The sequence below is a fragment of the Convolutriloba macropyga genome, chromosome 12, assembly GCF_964194025.1.
Source record: "Convolutriloba macropyga chromosome 12, txConMacr16.3, whole genome shotgun sequence".
Taxonomy (NCBI): domain Eukaryota; kingdom Metazoa; phylum Xenacoelomorpha; order Acoela; family Convolutidae; genus Convolutriloba; species Convolutriloba macropyga.
This window is the reverse complement of record NC_134479.1, coordinates 34634248-34651957: the sequence shown is the minus strand read 5'-3', so window position 1 is coordinate 34651957 and position 17710 is coordinate 34634248. Positions and strand designations below refer to the sequence as shown.

The following is a 17710-nucleotide window of genomic DNA, read 5'->3' as shown; positions in this document are numbered from 1 at the left end:
CTGTATGATTTCTAGAAATTCATATGCTCCTTGTATGACTACCAAGAGTTCATACAAATTACATATGACGTAATATGATTACTATTAATTTTGTATGATGAGGAACCCGGGGTGTTAATTGGGCGTTGAAGATTTATTTCACCAAAAAATTTTATGAAGTTGCTATTATGAAATTGCGAGGAGAGTTGATTAAATTGGTTTTGAGTTGGATTTAAAATGTGAAATGAAAAGCTGAGATTGACAAGTAGTTTCAGTAACCGAAAACAAAAAAAATGCCGTCTATACGCCCAAAGTGATTTAAAGATGTCTTCAACAGCACAAAATATACTGTTTCCTTTCTCAAAACGCCCTCTTTCTACTCAGCTTAAAGTATTCGGGCCTGATTCTCAAATTTTATCCTCCTTCGGTTATTTACCCGTTCAATTTTAATGGCTGGCGCCATGAAAGCCTGTGCGTGTGCGTCTGATTATAACCGAGTACATCGTTTGTTCTTACTCTTCGAAGTATTTATAACAGTATAGATCTTAAGTACGGATTAATTTGGTTGGAAACTGCTTTAGACGTGCAACTTTTTCCGATTTCTACTATTTAGCGGTTGAATTTTCTAGAAAAAAAAGTTTGATCATTTGTTGCATAGATTGATTGTTCTGTGGAATGAGTATCCTTTGATGTGAACTTAATATGTGCTGATAAAACCACAATAGTTTGTGTCCACTTATTCCAAAAAAATCAACAAAGCTCCGAATGACTTGTTCTGCTATTTACACTTCAGCTCAATTTGACCTAAAGACACCTTCTCTCCGTGTTCAAAAGCTTTATAGAAGGGAATTATCATAATAATTTAGGCTAACTATTTAAATAGATTCAAACAATCGGAAACATTTTTGGGGTCTTTCGGATCATAGATCTCGAACCCCCCCCCCCCCAAAAAAAAAAAACCTGAATACGCCATAATAAGGGGAGGGGCGCCAAAATTTCGTGGGGGGGGGCTTAGTTGGAAAGACCCGTTTTTTATTAAGTTTTGTGAAATTATACGTGTATTTCGTACTGAACATCTTCATCCTCGTAACTGTAAACTTCTTTGTACAGATCAAGGATTTCTTTTTCCCGTGTTTTTGTCTTAGCGCCCAGAGCACCATTTTCGGCTAATTTGTTCTTCGATTTGGATGCTGGTTGCTGATTGGTTGAACGTTTAGTCAGGCGCTGATTGGTTGGTATTTGATTGGTGTGAATGTATGGGTTCTCAGTATCAGGGTGAGAGACGATTGTTGTTTTCACACCTGGCTTGAAGGAAGGGTCCTCAGTTTTGATGGTTGGTACTCTGAAAACGCAGCAGAAGTTTCAGACAGTAAAATCTGATCTCTTCCGTTTGTGCCACTCAGTTTCATTATGAGGCGGAGGAGACGGTTTCCAATATTTTGCAGGTTCTCCTTTAAGGAGAATTTTTTGCATGACACCTGTATGGTTTCCAGCAAACCATATATGATCTTAGTCTGATAAACAGGAAATCATACAAATCATATATGACCTTGTATGTTTACCAAGAACCTTGCATGGCCTTGTATGGTTACCAAGAACCTTGCATGGCCTTGTATGGTTACCAAGAATCATATATGATCTTTGTATGAACAATATAGAAACAATATATAACATTGTATGAAATCAAGGAAAGTTGTATGAAGTGACCCGGGATATTACATGAGTGATACTTGAAACCTGAGAGTGAAGTTTGAGATGACGCTTCCATTCTGATGTTGATGCAGCTCCTGAGATTGAGAGTCAGATGACTGGTGTTGCTGCTGCCTATTCTCTTTGTGCTTCCACATTTCATACAGTTGCTGAAAAAAAACTTATTTCCAAAAATAACAAATAAAAACTTAAAAACTAACACTTAAAGGATCTTTTTTGTTTCTGCAAACGATGCTGAAGTATATGCTACATGACTAAGATAAAGTAACGGAGAAAATCTCGCATTGATTGAGATCTGTAGAGCGGCTACACGGGTAAGCCAGAATTCCAAAGCGACAACAGCCTTGCTTTAAACACAAGCTCAGTTATCAATAATGTCAAAATCTGACATTCTAGAATACTGTACGACAGAGATCCGGCATTTTGACTCAACTTTCATTATTAAAAACATTTGTCTTGGCTATTTTTTGATGTTTTGGGTAATACCATGAAGCAAAAAATGATTTTAATAATGATCAATAAACATTGCCCATTAAATGAAGTATAAAAACATAGCTGGCAAAATGCCAGAAAATAGCCTCAATAGCTTCATAGATCTGCAGTCTCAAAAAGACAGACCAAAATAAAATATTCTTTTCATTAGGCGCTGCGATGTTAAATTTTGATTAGGAATCTGTATAACTAATTGCTGCTTCTATTGGCTGCTCTTAAATAACCTTCAATTAAAGTGACATACACTCACTTGAACTTATTTCTTTGAATTAAAGTACCGAAAAGTCAATTTCAGAGTGAGGAAGTTATTTTTGAGAGTGAGGTAAGTCACGTTTGACAAAAAACTCAATCACGCGAATCGACAAAAAACTCGCATCACTAAGAGTGAAAAATGACGTCACGCACGCATTGCAGTCGAAATTGCATGAACGAATGAACAAAAAATGATTTTGACGTCATATGGTCGTAACAAACATCTTGACGACGCAATAAAAAACATAGCCGGAAGAAATCCGGAACCGACTCGAAGAAGAGAAGTGACCATCCTTCCTGATCTAATGGCCTTTCTGAATGATTTTACTGGGCGTTTCGAAACAACAACAGGATAAATATCATGAGAAGCCTTTCTGACAACAACTGATACACCATCTGATAAAACTTATCTTTAATTGCAACTCCAAAAAAACTATCAGCAAAAAACCCTGTAGTACAGTTCGATTACAACAAAATAATCACAACAAGCACAAAATAAAGCCAATCGTATGGAATGGGGTTCATAAAGAGAAACTCCAGGAAAGGGAAACACGATGACTGACAAAACCAAAAAGAAACATTCACTAATAATCTATGAAAAGGTTAAATGCACGTTCCGAACCATTAATGAGCACAAATAATACATAAAATCTCCTGTACATCAGTCGCCCACCCAATATTTGACGGAGAAGTAACAACCAACAATTAGAATAATAAAATAGCAAAAAAACCATAAAAAATAAGAAAATTGTTCAATTTGTTTAAGTGACAAAATCCCTGTTTAGCTTTCAAAATTATTTCCTAGCATTATTCAGTTTACAGTTTATAACCGTTTATAACTTCTTCTTCTAGATGAGTCACTGATCCAAAAGGTAGGAGAAAAACACCAAACAGCTATTGGAAACTGCCGAGAACAAAAAACGTGAACAAAATTGTGTAATTTATTTCAGTGAAAAGCATCATGTTCATCCTTGAAATTTAACCACATGGTAGCAACACCCCAAGAATAGTTCTGAACTAAAAAACAATCAGAAAAAAATTACAGGGAGAGACCTAAGATCAGCAGAAGTAGATAAACACAAAAACTCAAAAAAATCGGCAAATATTTGTTCGAAATTAGCCAATTCCCCTCAAAAACATTTGAATAGATATCAATCCAAATGAAAAACCAGACAAACTGCTAGTTCAACTAATTTCAGTCAGACAATTCCGGAATTGTTATAACAATTGAAGATATAAATCTTTAAAAGAGCTTAAAACAGGCTTAAACTTTTAGAAGAGCTTAAAATAGAAGTTAAAAATAGCTGGAAATTGAGTCTAAAAGTATTAAAATTGCATAAGATGGTCAAACCGCTTCCAAAAACACAATAACTAGATTAGATAATTGTGAGAAACACTTCGCATCGAAAGATTGAAATTCAAACTAAAAAAAAAACAGCAATAAAAAAGCCGAACTAGTTAAAAATTGCTCGCCTAGCGAAAACTTTTTCACACATTCTTTGTCTCTCTCAAAAAACGATACGAACAGAGAACCACTTTCTTTGCTGTGCTCTTCGATTCGATCCGCCGGCTGACCTAAACAAGTAGTTTTCACATGCGGCATTATTTTTTACATTCTCTTTTAAACACACTCCACAAAATTATCGACCAAAACATAAGTACCTATATTTATTTAGCAATCATGGTTCAAAAACAATACACAGTCAGCGGTCTATCTACATAAGAAAAATGAAAAAAGATTTCAAGAGATTCGAAAAATTAAAGAACTTTATGAAAATTGTTAAAATATGAAAATTATATATAAAAATATTAAAATTGTAATTTAAAAAAAAACAATATCTCATTGAAATTCAAAAAATAATCGTAAAGAAATAAATCAATTTCTCATAACACGAAATTAAACCACTGGCTGTGCACAGAACGAATATTTGAATTAAAAACAAAAACAAACGAAAAACAAAAAGTTGAACAAAAAATTGCAAAAAAAAACGGACTAGTATGTGTACAATATCATAAAACAAAAAAGCTAGCTTTGATCAATGCAAAAATTGCCAAAATAACGTTGCCATATTCACTGATTTTTAAGAAAAAAGTTCTCTCGCAGATCAAAATGAAGATATTAAGGGGAAAAATTCAAAAAAAAAAACACTATAAAATTGAGAAATATAAGCCCATTATACACTTGAAAAAAAAATATTACACACTGCAAAACTTTTGGTATCAATTTCAGAAAGCTACAAATTATTGCAGCGTCAATCAAAAACTATTTCTACAAAAAACCATATTACAGATTTAAAAAGAAAATGAGCCAAATGGCCGAAAAAACGGCTAAAAACGATTATCTCTATGCAGCGGTCTCTCAAAAACGTTTTTCAAAGACATTTTAAAAAGCCATTCATCTAACGCAGTGTATGATCAAAAAAATTCTCTCGCTTAGAAAAAATCTGTTCACCATAACAGCTTTTCTCACTTTTGCTTTTAGGTTAAAATTACGCATGAACAAAACCACTTGCTGTAAAAAACAAAAATACCAATAGAAAACCAATACTCCTCTTCAAGTCGTAAAAAAACCAAATGAAGACCAAAAATAGCCTCAGCTATTGCATCGGGGCTATTAATAAGGGATTTAAGAATCTTAAGCTCAAAGAAATGTGTGCATATGAGAGGTGCATGTCTCATCCGACAAAGGTTTTAAACATAGCGGTATGGATTCACGGCGGGCAGACGAAATGTATGCGTGTAATGTAATCTCGACTTAAGCTAACTTTCATTTCAAGATGTTTTTGTAGAATGTCTCAGCTAAAAGACGTCCATGTGGATAATTTTCGAGAAAGAAATTAATGATATAGGAACGTATTTTTTTAAAATTTGCTTTTGTAGTTAATGATTATTACAAAAATCGTTGAAACGTATTTTTTAATCAATTTTTGTTTTAAATGATTTTTAAAAATAAATTTTATGATAATTGCCGACCTTCTCAACAATTATTTCGTTTATAATGTATTACAAAATGCTATGAAAAGGTAACCAAAATCTGATCCTCGTAACGTTGAAAATAATTAAAATTCCTAAAAAAAAATTGACGACAGAAAAACGGCATTGATTCAGTATAATTGCTCCTATTCGTTCTGCCGCTGCTTTAAAAATCTAATAGAAAAGCATTTGTAGCATTATAAAGTGGGTTACTTCATAGCCTATAATCAGACAAGGTAATATGGTGCGCTCTTATGACTCGCTCGATCAGTATGGTCAGAATCTACGTATTGGCTTATCATGAACGAGGTAGCGTCTGCTCATGGCTGAATAACGTCCGGATTGTTTAACCAAGCCTGACTTTTGTTTTGATTCTTTGAATGAGTTTTTTAATGATGACCTCAGCCTGCGTTCCCACTAACAATACCGATTATAAATGTCCCTATTCTATCTAATTGACAAAAGACAGACATCCTATGGGTACAAAAATGAGATCAAAAACCCATCGGCAAAAATTTTGAAAACGAACTTACCAAACTATGATGTTTCAAAAACTTGGGCGGTTGATGCTGCACTGCAAACTTGTCCAAACCCTTTTCGACCAATATTTCCACAATTAGGATGACGAAAGAAACCACACAAGCGGCAATTAAGGCGTAGAAAAGTCCTCCAATGTGTGAGAGACCGAGAGAGTTTTGAATTTCATCTCTCGAAGGGCAAGATCGATAGTCCTCAAGCCATTTCTCGCGCAGTTTGTCTAAAATACGCAAATTTCTATTTACATTGACACATCCGGAGGCATGTGTCAATGTGTCATTTCATCATACAACAAGTTTGATGAAATCACTGAAAATCTGGCATTTGTCATTCATCGAGAACCGTGCAGTGGTTCGACTCCGAAGAGAGTTTTACAGAATCACGAAACTTGCTTGGAAAATATAACCATTGCAGTTGCATTTATTATGATCTGGCACCATATATGGGAAAAGCTCGCACTCTAGAATTCAGCATTGTGAAGATCCGGTATTTTAAGACTTGAATTTCAGTAATTCAACCTTAAAATTCCAAAAATATTTTTTCGTACTTTTTGTTTTTTGTAGCTGCAAAACTTAGAAATATTAGAGGTATAATTTGTCTGTGCATTTGTTAATTCAACACTTATGTAGTCTGCGTGTTACAAAAAGTTGAAATGATCGAACTTATCAAAAAAACATTATCCACATTGCTCATTTGCATGCTCAAATCGAACGTTCGATAATTTCAACCTTATGGGACAGACTATAGTTAGTCGCATAAAATTACAACGCTATTGAACGTTTCTAAGGTCAAATACCGTTTTTAAAACATGCAGAAATCAGCATTTCGTTTTTCATTTGTATGGTGGGAGTTTTTCGAACGTCCGCTTGTGTTGCAACTTTATGGGGCTAACTATATAGTCTGTCTCATAAAGTTGAAATCGGCGAGCGTTCAATAAACGCGCCAGAACATGCAACTGGGCATCAATGTGTTCAATTGAATGCTAACGCCTTTTCCTTTTGAAGTCCATTTCGTTTTGTACGTATTCATCGACCTGGTTTTAGATTTCAACTCGGACCTTTGAACTAGACCGAGTGTTTTTTGAAACGTTGAATTAATTGAAATAACAGGGACATAAAAAACTACGTACCATTAAAGTATACTACTAAGTTTGCCATATAAGATGATAGGGGATAAATTGGACTTCCTGAACTCTAACACAATGTTTACCATTATGGTTAGTTAAGCACCGGTTATGGGCATTGTGCAAGATAGGGGTAATAATGAATTGTTAGCAAGTTGGTTATTCGTATTTTTAACAAACTATGCCACTCAGGAAAAAACAACCAACTTGACATGTCATTATTAGGTCCCAGAGGTCCTAGTCAAGAGACGATCAGTAGCAGTTCTAGGAAGGTTTTGGCGCGGGGAGGGGAGGGGGGGGGGGAGTCACAAGGAAGGAACAATTGAAAAGGCAGTTTGGCTACCAGATAATAGTCTGCCTTATAATCTCAGACTTTAAACAACATCGAGAGCTTCCTTGAAAAAGAGTTGAAAGAACATTTTTGGAAAGATTTTCTGAAGGACTAAAAAAATGATAGGCACAAGATGTCAATGAAAGCGTTGGATTTTAAATTTTCATTAAATTGTAAATCTTGACGCTGTACATAGAAAATTGAGCACCAAATTTTAAACTCGCTTTTACTAATGTAAGGTTACGTTCTTTAAATAATCAATTTAATGTTCTTTATGTTTTTTCATTATAAAAAAATTACATATCGATGTACTTAGCTGTTCACTACCTCTTAACCATTTGAATTTCATGCTTATGTATATTACAGGAAATTAACAACGCTTTTTAAATCTTTTTTAAAAGGGAACAAACCGAGGTATAAGTTGTCCCTGTATCGGTTGATGTATTCGTTCAGAGTCATGTAGAATGGATCCCAGCTGATGTCATTGGACACCACAATGCCATAGTAGTCATCTCCAAAAGTATTCCCAACAGCCACCAGCTTACAGTCTGGATCTGTGGCCACTTCCCAGTAAACTATTGGAGCATCGTCAAAGTATGCATCCAGGGTTCCGTTTCTAAGAATTATAGAGCGTTTTAGGATCCAGAATATTCTAAGAATTAAAGATCGTTTTAGGACAATAAACTAAAGAATTTGTTTCCACTGGACAGACCTGAGATTTGTACGCAAGTATTTCAGGATTGAAGTGCTTCATTAGTATAAACTTAAGCATATTCGACGTAATGAACAATTTGTTGAAAAAGATATCAGACGAATTCCTCTCGAACAACGAGTGCGCATCTTTTGAATACAATCGCTTTAATGACGAGCATTATATATCAGCTACGCATGGAAGGCTTACGCAAAGCTTAAAGGGAAGGTACTAATGTTGTTCTTTGACCACTGAAAACAAAACAGACCAAAGGAGCTCAAATAAGCCGAAAAATCCAAATAAAAGTTTTTGTGAATAGTCCATGGCGGAATATTAATACTCGTCGCCATGATAACCGGCCACAATTTCCTGTTTGATTCCCACAGTGCATAAAAGGCCCGGTCAACCTCACTCACTCAATGTCCAGAAAAACGGCACACTTTTTATCTGATGCGTTGTAACATAATGTAAATTGCAATTATTATACACAGCATTAATTGTAGCTGTTCACAATGTATTAATCAAGAAAAAGTTTCAAACCTTTACACAAATCTTTTGCCTTAAAATTATTTTAAGGGGCCTCGCTTTCTCTTTTCTTCAAAAAAGTGTATTATATTTGAACCAAAAGCAACCGCGCCGAAATCTTTATTTACGTCATGTGATTGGTTGCATAGCACAGCCCGACCAATCGTTTTCGAAAGAAATAAATGTATAAAGAAAATGAAAATTCTGTCAAAAAAAATTGAGGCGTCTGGGCAACAACGAAAAGCAAACTATATAAACGTCGGTCAAATTTCTCTCAAACGACTGGCGATGGGTAGGCTTTGGTAGTTTACAGCTTATATTTGAAGAGCCTATATTAACTGAATGAGATTAAACAAGAATGTGAGATGTCGCATACTTAAATACTATTAAGGCTCTTAAAGAACGGGTTAGTAGCTTAACACCCTAGTGCTTCATCAGTTTGTTCTGCTTCTCAAGATAAAAAGTATCAGATGGAAGATTGGTAGTACAGAAAACTGCATAAAACCGACTAAAATGACTAAAATAACTTCTATCAAACAATTAAATTTTGCTTGAGAGCTATTAAAATTCCGTAAAAAAAAGCCCAATACTGCTCAATCTTTTCAAGCTTTCTTAGCTACAACTCATTATTTTTAATTTGGCTCTAGAAGCGAATTATTAATGCCAATGCTAATATCCAACAATTTTAATTTAAAAACATCTAACTAATGATTATCGACAGACAACGCTCCAGCATACAGTGAAGTTGTGGACAAATATGCTCTTGCTAATGGAAGGGTATAAACCCGGTGTCATGAAACGTATTAACTGAAAGAGAAACTTTCCATCGTAACCCTCCTTTTTATTACGGAATCTTGGAAACACAAGAACAACTTTAGACACTAGTTGGTTCAGTCCTTTTTCCAATGTTCTCTTTTCCATTTCAGTAGAAATCCATCACTAAATACGCTGTGCAAAATAGGTTTTACAGAATTACGTCATTGAATTGTAAAACACCATCAATTAAATTCTTCAAATTAAAAATTGCTAACAATCAGGTATTGGAAAGAAATCTACCCATTCAAGCATATAAGACATTTTGGCATCCGGAAGGTATGCATAGAATACACTTTGGCACCCGGAAAGTACGCGTTGAATACTTTTGACACTTTGCATGTAAGCATAGAATATACTTTGGCACCCGAAAGGTAAGTATAGAATAACTTTGACGCCCTGCAAGTAAGCACCGAATACATTTGAACACTCCGCAAGTTAGCATAGAATACATTTGTCACCCTGCAGTTAGGCACATAATACAGATTAAGCAAGAGCAAGTTAAGACAGACATGAGCACCCGGGTCGCCGCTTCCTAGTAGTCATACAAGGATCATACATGATGTCATACAAATCATAACGTATTTCCTAGTACGATCCTTGTATGACTACTAGGAAATCATATATGATTACCAAGAATCATACATATATTTTTCATAAATCTTTTTCATTTCATGCTTTTTATCACATTTTATTCGATAAGGCATCAACTATGTGATTTCCCGGCATCACTTTGTGATCCACCAAACAAACCTAATGTACAACATAATTTGCAGATGTAGAACTTAAGAAATCTTCATATGTAGAAACTGCGAGTAAATTAGATAATTTAGGTCAACTTAGACAAGTTAATTAGGTGTATGAAATAAGCGTTCTCTCTTAAAAGGTTATTGTTTCGAAGGCGCCAGGGAGGGGAGTTGAGTGATATATCTTAAACAAACAAATTGATGAACAAAATGATATTGAGCTGTCGATATATTTGGTTTAATAAACAAAGTTGTATTTGTGCATCAGGCCAAAGTCGAAATCAGTGATTTAAATTTAGAACTAAACTGGAGAGCAAACATTTGAAGTGAACTAGATACTTTGATCAAAATTGAAATTTCAATTTGAAGTAGATAAAAGTGCGATTTCGAAACTGCAAAATTATTGGCACCCGCGAACCTGGTACACCTCAACTCTTTAAGTTATTTTCATCATTGGACTCTGGAAATTTGTGGAGATGTTCCCATGAAGATTCTCCATATATTATAGGGATACGCGGCCGGTTGCAACTTTTCGATCTGAGTTAGTTAAGTAAAATTTTGATGAATTAGAGTAAATAAAAATGCAGTTTATCAGTTTTTGAAAATACCACCTAGCAGAGTTAAACCGCACCCCCAATGGAGGGCTAAAACTTAATCTCAGGTACAACCAATGGTCCTTTCAAGCTGGTATACTTTTTGGGCCAATCCGACCATCCAACCCCGAGCTATTAACACCGGAAGTGGTGTGATTTGAAGGTTTTCGATATTTTCAACGGAAAAATGAGTGTTTGAGTATGATATAAGGCTAGTTAAGGGTTGCAATGGGTATTAAGTCTAGAGTAAAGTATCAGATGATCATGGGAAGGGCTTAGGAAGTTGTGAGAGAAATTAATTAGCGTTTTGAAATAAGACTAAGCGGTTTTCACTAAAAATAGTTAACATTGAAACGGAAATAGCCATTTCTCAAAAAGTTGAAGTCAGATTGACCTGAAAATTGGGGGATAGACTAATTTGGGTACAAGGAATTCGATTTTGAGGTCAGATTAGACCCCCACTAACTTGCACGGGACTAGTGCACGCCGGTGCTGCGAGAAGTAAATTTTGAATTGCTCGTTGAGTATTGGTAGCAGCCTTATGATTTTTTGAGGGTTAGTGTAGCTTTTCAAAGGCTTTTTATTGGTGCTATTTTTAAATTCCGGGTGCGACGGGAAATCAGTGCTTCGGGATAAACCGAGTGGCGAACACCGGAAATTGGCTTTTTTGAACGGCCTAATGACTTTGAAATTGTAAAAATATAATAACCTGAGGCAGTTAGCGACCAAAAATACCCACCCCGGTCAATTTTAACGAACTCGGATTTTTCGGGTTTTTGTCGACACGACTCATTAAAAATATTCAAATTACAAACGACTCGCAACGGCTAATCCGTTGGTCAAGAAGATTGGCAGGCAGGTTGGTGGCACCCTATATTTACTAAGAACTTTTACCCGAACACGTCTTTACCACTACTTTGCGAGCTATTAGGTTAGGAACTTTGGAGTCATCCAGGAGGTCATTGAAAAGTGTGCGCGTTCATTGCTCGTTTTCTAGGGGGAGTTAGGTCATAAAATTTTGTAGGTAGTTGCATTCATGAGAGAAGTTTCCGTGACAATAGTTAGTTTTATGAACTTGACCCCTCATTTTTGAGGGGTGACATTTGGATGACCGCTAGGGCTCAAATTGTGGGCTTTTAGCAATGTTAGCCTTTTTGGCAGTTTTTAACTGGGGAATTGCATGAAGTGTTGATACAACTGAGAATATAAATTGCTCTTAATTTTGAGGTTGAGTTTAGTTATTTATTCAACACATGATGTTTCACAGGGATTGATTGCAGCTAGTTAATTTGATAGCGGAAATACAAGATTAAAAACTTTTCAGGGCCACGTTCCTTGATTACTAAGCAAACACTGATTGACAGGTCAAGCACAAATATGAGATAAAGTGGAGTGGGTTTGTTTACATAAGTGTCCAAAGGTTGTGTACTTAAGATAAGGAGAATGCTGAACAATGGTTAGTAGCAGCTGAATGACAGAGCATAAATTGATATCGGTTTGTTTGCATATCAAACAAAGCCCTCCTACAGAATAAGACAATTTCAAGTGTAAGTTGCAATCTTTACTTAAGAGATTAAGGTTTGTTTGCTTAAGATAAGAGCGTATTGGTCGAGTGTAAATTGAAGTAACACAGAGAAATTCAGAGAGACGTAAGAGAACTCTGGGAGAATTCAGAAGTGTCAACACAGGAGAGAATTTTGCACAAGCGACAGAAAGTAGTTGATTTAGTGGGACTAAACTTTAAAAGAGATTGAGAGTGAACTCTGGAATTTGCAAGACCAGTTGTTATTGCAAGACCAGTTGGGATACTGTGAGTGTTTTTGATTTAGTTCATTTGGGAAGTGATCCGCGGATACTGTTATTACTATTTTAATTACTATTAAAAATTGTCTTTGAGTTTGTCCTTTCCATTGATGTTTAAGTAATTTTTTTACATTCGTTATCCATATAACTAGAATTAATATTACGAGCCCCATTGTGAATTAACTTATTTCAAGGCAATCTAATGTGCGACAGCTTACTAGAGTGGAAGAGGCGAACTCGCAGAGTAACAAAGTAACGCTTGCTCCGCCCATTCAAAAGCTTTGGTTTATTTTATTTGATCGATCTTCTGGGCGACAGAGTCCCCTCACTGTGGCGCTCCTGGATGGGCATCACTTCTTTGTTACTTTGTGCTGTGGATAATTTCCTGATTATTTTGAGAGCGTGCGATTTTTTCTGTCGGAGACAATTGCCGAGAGCACACCGAAAGTTTACTTATATTTGGGTAACCAACAGTTTGATTATGTTTGGTTATCAATTGGTGAAGGGTTTTCCTTCACTAGGCAACGAAGTTTGGCGTGAACATTATTTGAGCACTGGCATGAAGCTGGGAAGGACGGAAGAAGAGATGATGAAGTGGTTACCATACAAAAATTGTGTGGATGGGCGTTGAATGCAGTAAGTGATTTACCAAGATGTTATTGGCGGTCGACTCCAGGGAAACAAGCATGGACACTGACAGAGACGCTGTATCAGTTTGATATACGATTGTCTGACAACCCACTTTTTATGAGCGAAGCTACAATTTGTTTGTTGGAATGAAAGCGAGAAGTAGGGCGGAGTTCATTGAAACGAGTGATACTGTGGATCAGAGAACCCGACAGCAGTGTTCTCAGAGGCAGGTGATTGGTACAAACAGAAGCGTTGACACTTCTTTAACGTATAAATTTCGGCAACCCGGCAAAAATTCTGAAAAGTTTGGCATTGGGTCCCGCTGTGGTGTGTCAAGAAAAGGAGCTTTCAGTAAAGATCTGTTTGGAGAACTGGAAGATACGGGAGAATTGTTGAGAGCGGTAGTAGAATAAGAATTCCAGGTTAGGGCGATGAAGTGCAAACTGGAACTGAGGTCGAGTTTACGGAGGAAATTTGTGGTCAAATAAACCAGAAAATTTATAGTGCAGCGTTAAGCAAATATGAAAACAGTGGCTTCGGAAAGTTTCCGACAGAGGAAGAAATCATTGAGCGGAGTGTTGAGTCTTGTGGACCAGATGAGCATCATGCTATGGAAAAGGATTATGTACAGTCACCAGAGTCTCAGCTAAGCGACGAACAGTCGGATGGTTACTATTTGTTTGAAGATATTTCGGATAAAGGTTTTTCGGATATAGAGGAACTTGATTTCAACGATGCGAGAAGCGAGAAAAGTTTTGGTGCGAGTTTGAACTCAATAGCATGCAACAATGTAACTACAATAGCAAGCAACTTTGACGGTGGTGCCAAAACTAGCAGAAACGATATGTTGGGAGCCTGGGCCTTGATGGAGTTGAAGACAGGAGGTATGGATCAGAAGTTCTGCAATGCAACACACGTGGCTGATGAGACACAGATGTGTACAACTGAGTGCACTGCGGACACTTTGGAGAATTGGACAATTTCAGGAGGAATTGATTGGCAGTTGGTATCTGAAACACAGAAGGGTCAAAACGATAAGGCAGCAGGTGATCGAAGTAATTTTGCACATTTGGGAAAAGAGCTGGAGGAATGGGTGCAATCGCAATTGAATGAAAGTGAGCTTAATGACAGTGTATCCGTCGAACCAACGGATGAGCATCAAGTGGAAAGTGCTGGAATTTGAGAAGTTTCCGTGACAATAGTTAGTTTTATGAACTTGACCCCTCATTTTTGAGGGGTGACATTTGGATGACCGCTAGGGCTCAAATTGTGGGCTTTTAGCAATGTTAGACTTTTTGGCAGTTTTTAACTGGGGAATTGCATGAAGTGTTGATACAACTCAGAATATAAATTGCTCTTAATTTTGAGGTTGAGTTTAGTTATTTATTCAACACATGATGTTTCACAGGGATTGATTGCAGCTAGTTAATTTGATAGCGGAAATACAAGATTAAAAACTTTTCAGGGCCACGTTCCTTGATTACTAAGCAAACACTGATTGACATGTCAAGCACAATTATGAGATAAAGTGGAGTGGGTTTGTTTACATAAGTGTCCAGAGGTTGTGTACTTAAGATAAGGAGAATGCTGAACAATGGTTAGTAGCAGCTGAATGACAGAGCATAAATTTATATCGGTTTGTTTGCATATCAAACAAAGCCCTCCTACAGAATAAGACAATTTCAAGTGTAAGTTGCAATGTTTACTTAAGAGATTAAGGTTTGTTTGCTTAAGATAAGAGCGTATTGGTCGAGTGTAAATTGAAGTAACACAGAGAAATTCAGAGAGACGTAAGAGAACTCTGGGAGAATTCAGAAGTGTCAACACAGGAGAGAATTTTGCACAAGCGACAGAAAGTAGTTGATTTAGTGAGACTAAACTTTAAAAGAGATTGAGTGAACTCTGGAATTTGCAAGACCAGTTGTAATTGCAAGACCAGTTGGGATACTGTGAGTGTTTTTGATTTAGTTCATTTGGGAAGTGATCCGCGGATATTGTTATTACTATTTTAATTACTATTATAAATTGTCTTTGAGTTTGTCCTTTCCATTGATGTTTAAGTAATTTTTTTACATTCGTTATCCATATAACTAGAATTAATATTACGAGCCCCATTGTGAATTAACTTATTTCAAGGCAATCTAATTTGCGACAGCATACTAGAGTGGAAGAGGCGAACTCGCAGAGTAACAAAGTAACACTTGCTTCGCCCATTCAAAAGCTTTGGTTTATTTTATTTGATCGATCTTCTGGGCGACAGAGTCCCCCAACTGTGGCGCTCCTGGATGGGCATCATTTCTTTGTTACTTTTTGCTGTGGATAATTTCCTGATTATTTTGAGAGCGTGCAATTTTTTCTGTCGGAGACAATTGCCGAGAGCACACCGAAAGTTTACTTATATTTGGGTTACCAACAGTTTGATTATGTTTGGTTATCAATTGATGAAGCGTTTTCCTTCACTAGGCTACGAAGTTTGGGAAGTTTGGCGTGAACATTATTTGAGCACTGGCATGAAGCTGGGATGGACGGAAGAAGAGATGATGAAGTGGTTACCTTACAAAAATTGTGTGGGTGGGCGTTGAATGCAGTAAGTGATTTACCAAGATGTTATTGGCGGTCGACTCCAGGGAAACAAGCATGGACACTGACAGAGACGCTGTATCAGTTTGACATACGATTGTCTGACAACCCACTTTTTATGAGCGAAACTACAATTTGTTTGTTGGAATGAAAGCGAGAAGTAGGGCGGCGTTCATTGAAACGAGTGATACTGTGGATCAGAGAACCCGACAGCAGTGTTCTCAGAGGCAGGTGATTGGTACAAACAGAAGCGTTGACACTTCTTTAACGGATAAATTTCGGCAACCCGGTAAAAATTCTGAAAAGTTTGGCATTGAGTCCCGCTGTGGTGTGTCAAGAAAAGGAGCTTTCAGTAAAGATCTGTTTGGAGAACTGGAAGATACGGGAGAATTGTTGAGAGCGGTAGTAGAATAAGAATTCCAGGTTACGGCGATGAAGTGCAAACTGGAACTGAGGTCGAGTTTACGGAGTAAATTTGTGGTGAAATAAACCAGAAAATTTATAGTGCAGCGTTAAGCAAATATGAAAACAGTGGCTTCGGAAAGTTTCCGACAGAGGAAGAAATCATTGAGCGGAGTGTTGAGTCTTGTGGACCAGATGAGCATCATGCTATGGAAAAGGATTATGTACAGTCACTAGAGTCTCAGCTAAGCGACGAACAGTCGGATGGTGACTATTTGTTTGAAGATATTTCGGAAAAGTTTTGGTGCGAGTTTGAACTCAATAGCATGCAACAATGTAACTACAATTGCAAGCAACTTTGACGGTGGTGCCAAAACTAGCAGAAACGATATGTTGGGAGCCTGGGCCTTGATGGAGTTGAAGACAGGAGGTTTGGATCAGAAGTTCAGCAATGCAACACACGTGGCTGATGAGACACAGATGTGTACAACTGAGTGCACTGCGGACACTTTGGAGAATTGGACAAGTTCAGGAGGAATTGATTGGCAGTTGGTATCTGAAACACAGAAGGGTCAAAACGATAAGGCAGCAGGCAGCAGGTGATCGAAGTAATTTTGCACATTTGGGAAAAGAGCTGGAGGAATGGGTGCAATCGCAATAGAATGAAAGTGAGCTTAATGACAGTGTTTCCGTCGAACCAACGGACGAGCATCAAGTGGAAAGTGCTGGAATTTACAGAACAGGGAAATCCGATCAGAAGCCAATGGCTACAGTGTTGCACAGTTGGGTTCATGCTATCAAAAGCCTAGGAGGGAGGACTCCAGCGGGTTTTCGATGGAAGTTGAGCAGAAAGTGGAGAGACGGTTCGCATCACGATTTCCAGAGATTGCAAAGCTGTTGCTGGAAAACCGAGCATTGAGCCGGAAAGAGAGGTGGAGCCGTTTGGAAGCATCAAGACAGTAGTCATGGCAGGATTACAGGAGAAATGGCAGGTACAGTGGAAGAAGAGGTGGACATCCATTCAAGCATCAGAGGAAGAAGGTCTTCGTGTACAGGTGCACGGGTGTATGATGAGAGGGACGTTGACAGCTAAATTATTCAAGCCTTTTTTACCCAGTTTTTGCCAACATTGTATTAATCTATTTTATCGAGACAATTTGATCAAGCACTATAGCCTTAGGAATTTTTTTTTTCAAAAATGTTGATATAGGGAAATGTGTAAATTTAGTAAATCTATTTTTAGCATTTTTTTTACTTTAGTGATTTTGGGGTTCCCGGGGACAATGTTTGTCAGAGGCAACAGTGTTTGATCAAAAATCAATGTTGATGAGTTAGGTAGAAAATGTTAAAATTTGAAAATGCGAAAGTGTTTTCGAATCTGATTTAATCAACCGCTATTGAAATTTTGGTGCAGTCAGTTCATATTAACCCGGAGCTAAACATAAATGGTTCACTTCCGTAGGTCAACATTTATTAAAGTGCGTAGGAGTAAGTTAATCGGGTCACAGCATAACGTCTTGCAATTATTCG

At 37.0% G+C, this 17710-nt stretch overlaps 1 protein-coding gene across 1 annotated transcript in view; it reads right to left on the bottom strand.

Moving 5' to 3' along the window:
• Window positions 1-963: 963 nt before the first annotated feature.
• LOC142350476 (uncharacterized) overlaps window positions 964-17710 on the bottom strand; it is a 101284-nt gene continuing 84537 nt past the window's right edge. Inside the window, exons 17-20 of the mRNA XM_075402327.1 lie at window positions 7808-8013; window positions 5940-6163; window positions 1717-1838; window positions 964-1321 (exon numbers count right to left, since the gene is read on the bottom strand). Coding sequence (XP_075258442.1) covers window positions 1030-1321; window positions 1717-1838; window positions 5940-6163; window positions 7808-8013 — 844 coding nt within the window. The 3' untranslated portion in view covers window positions 964-1029. The remainder of the gene's footprint in view (window positions 1322-1716; window positions 1839-5939; window positions 6164-7807; window positions 8014-17710) is intronic.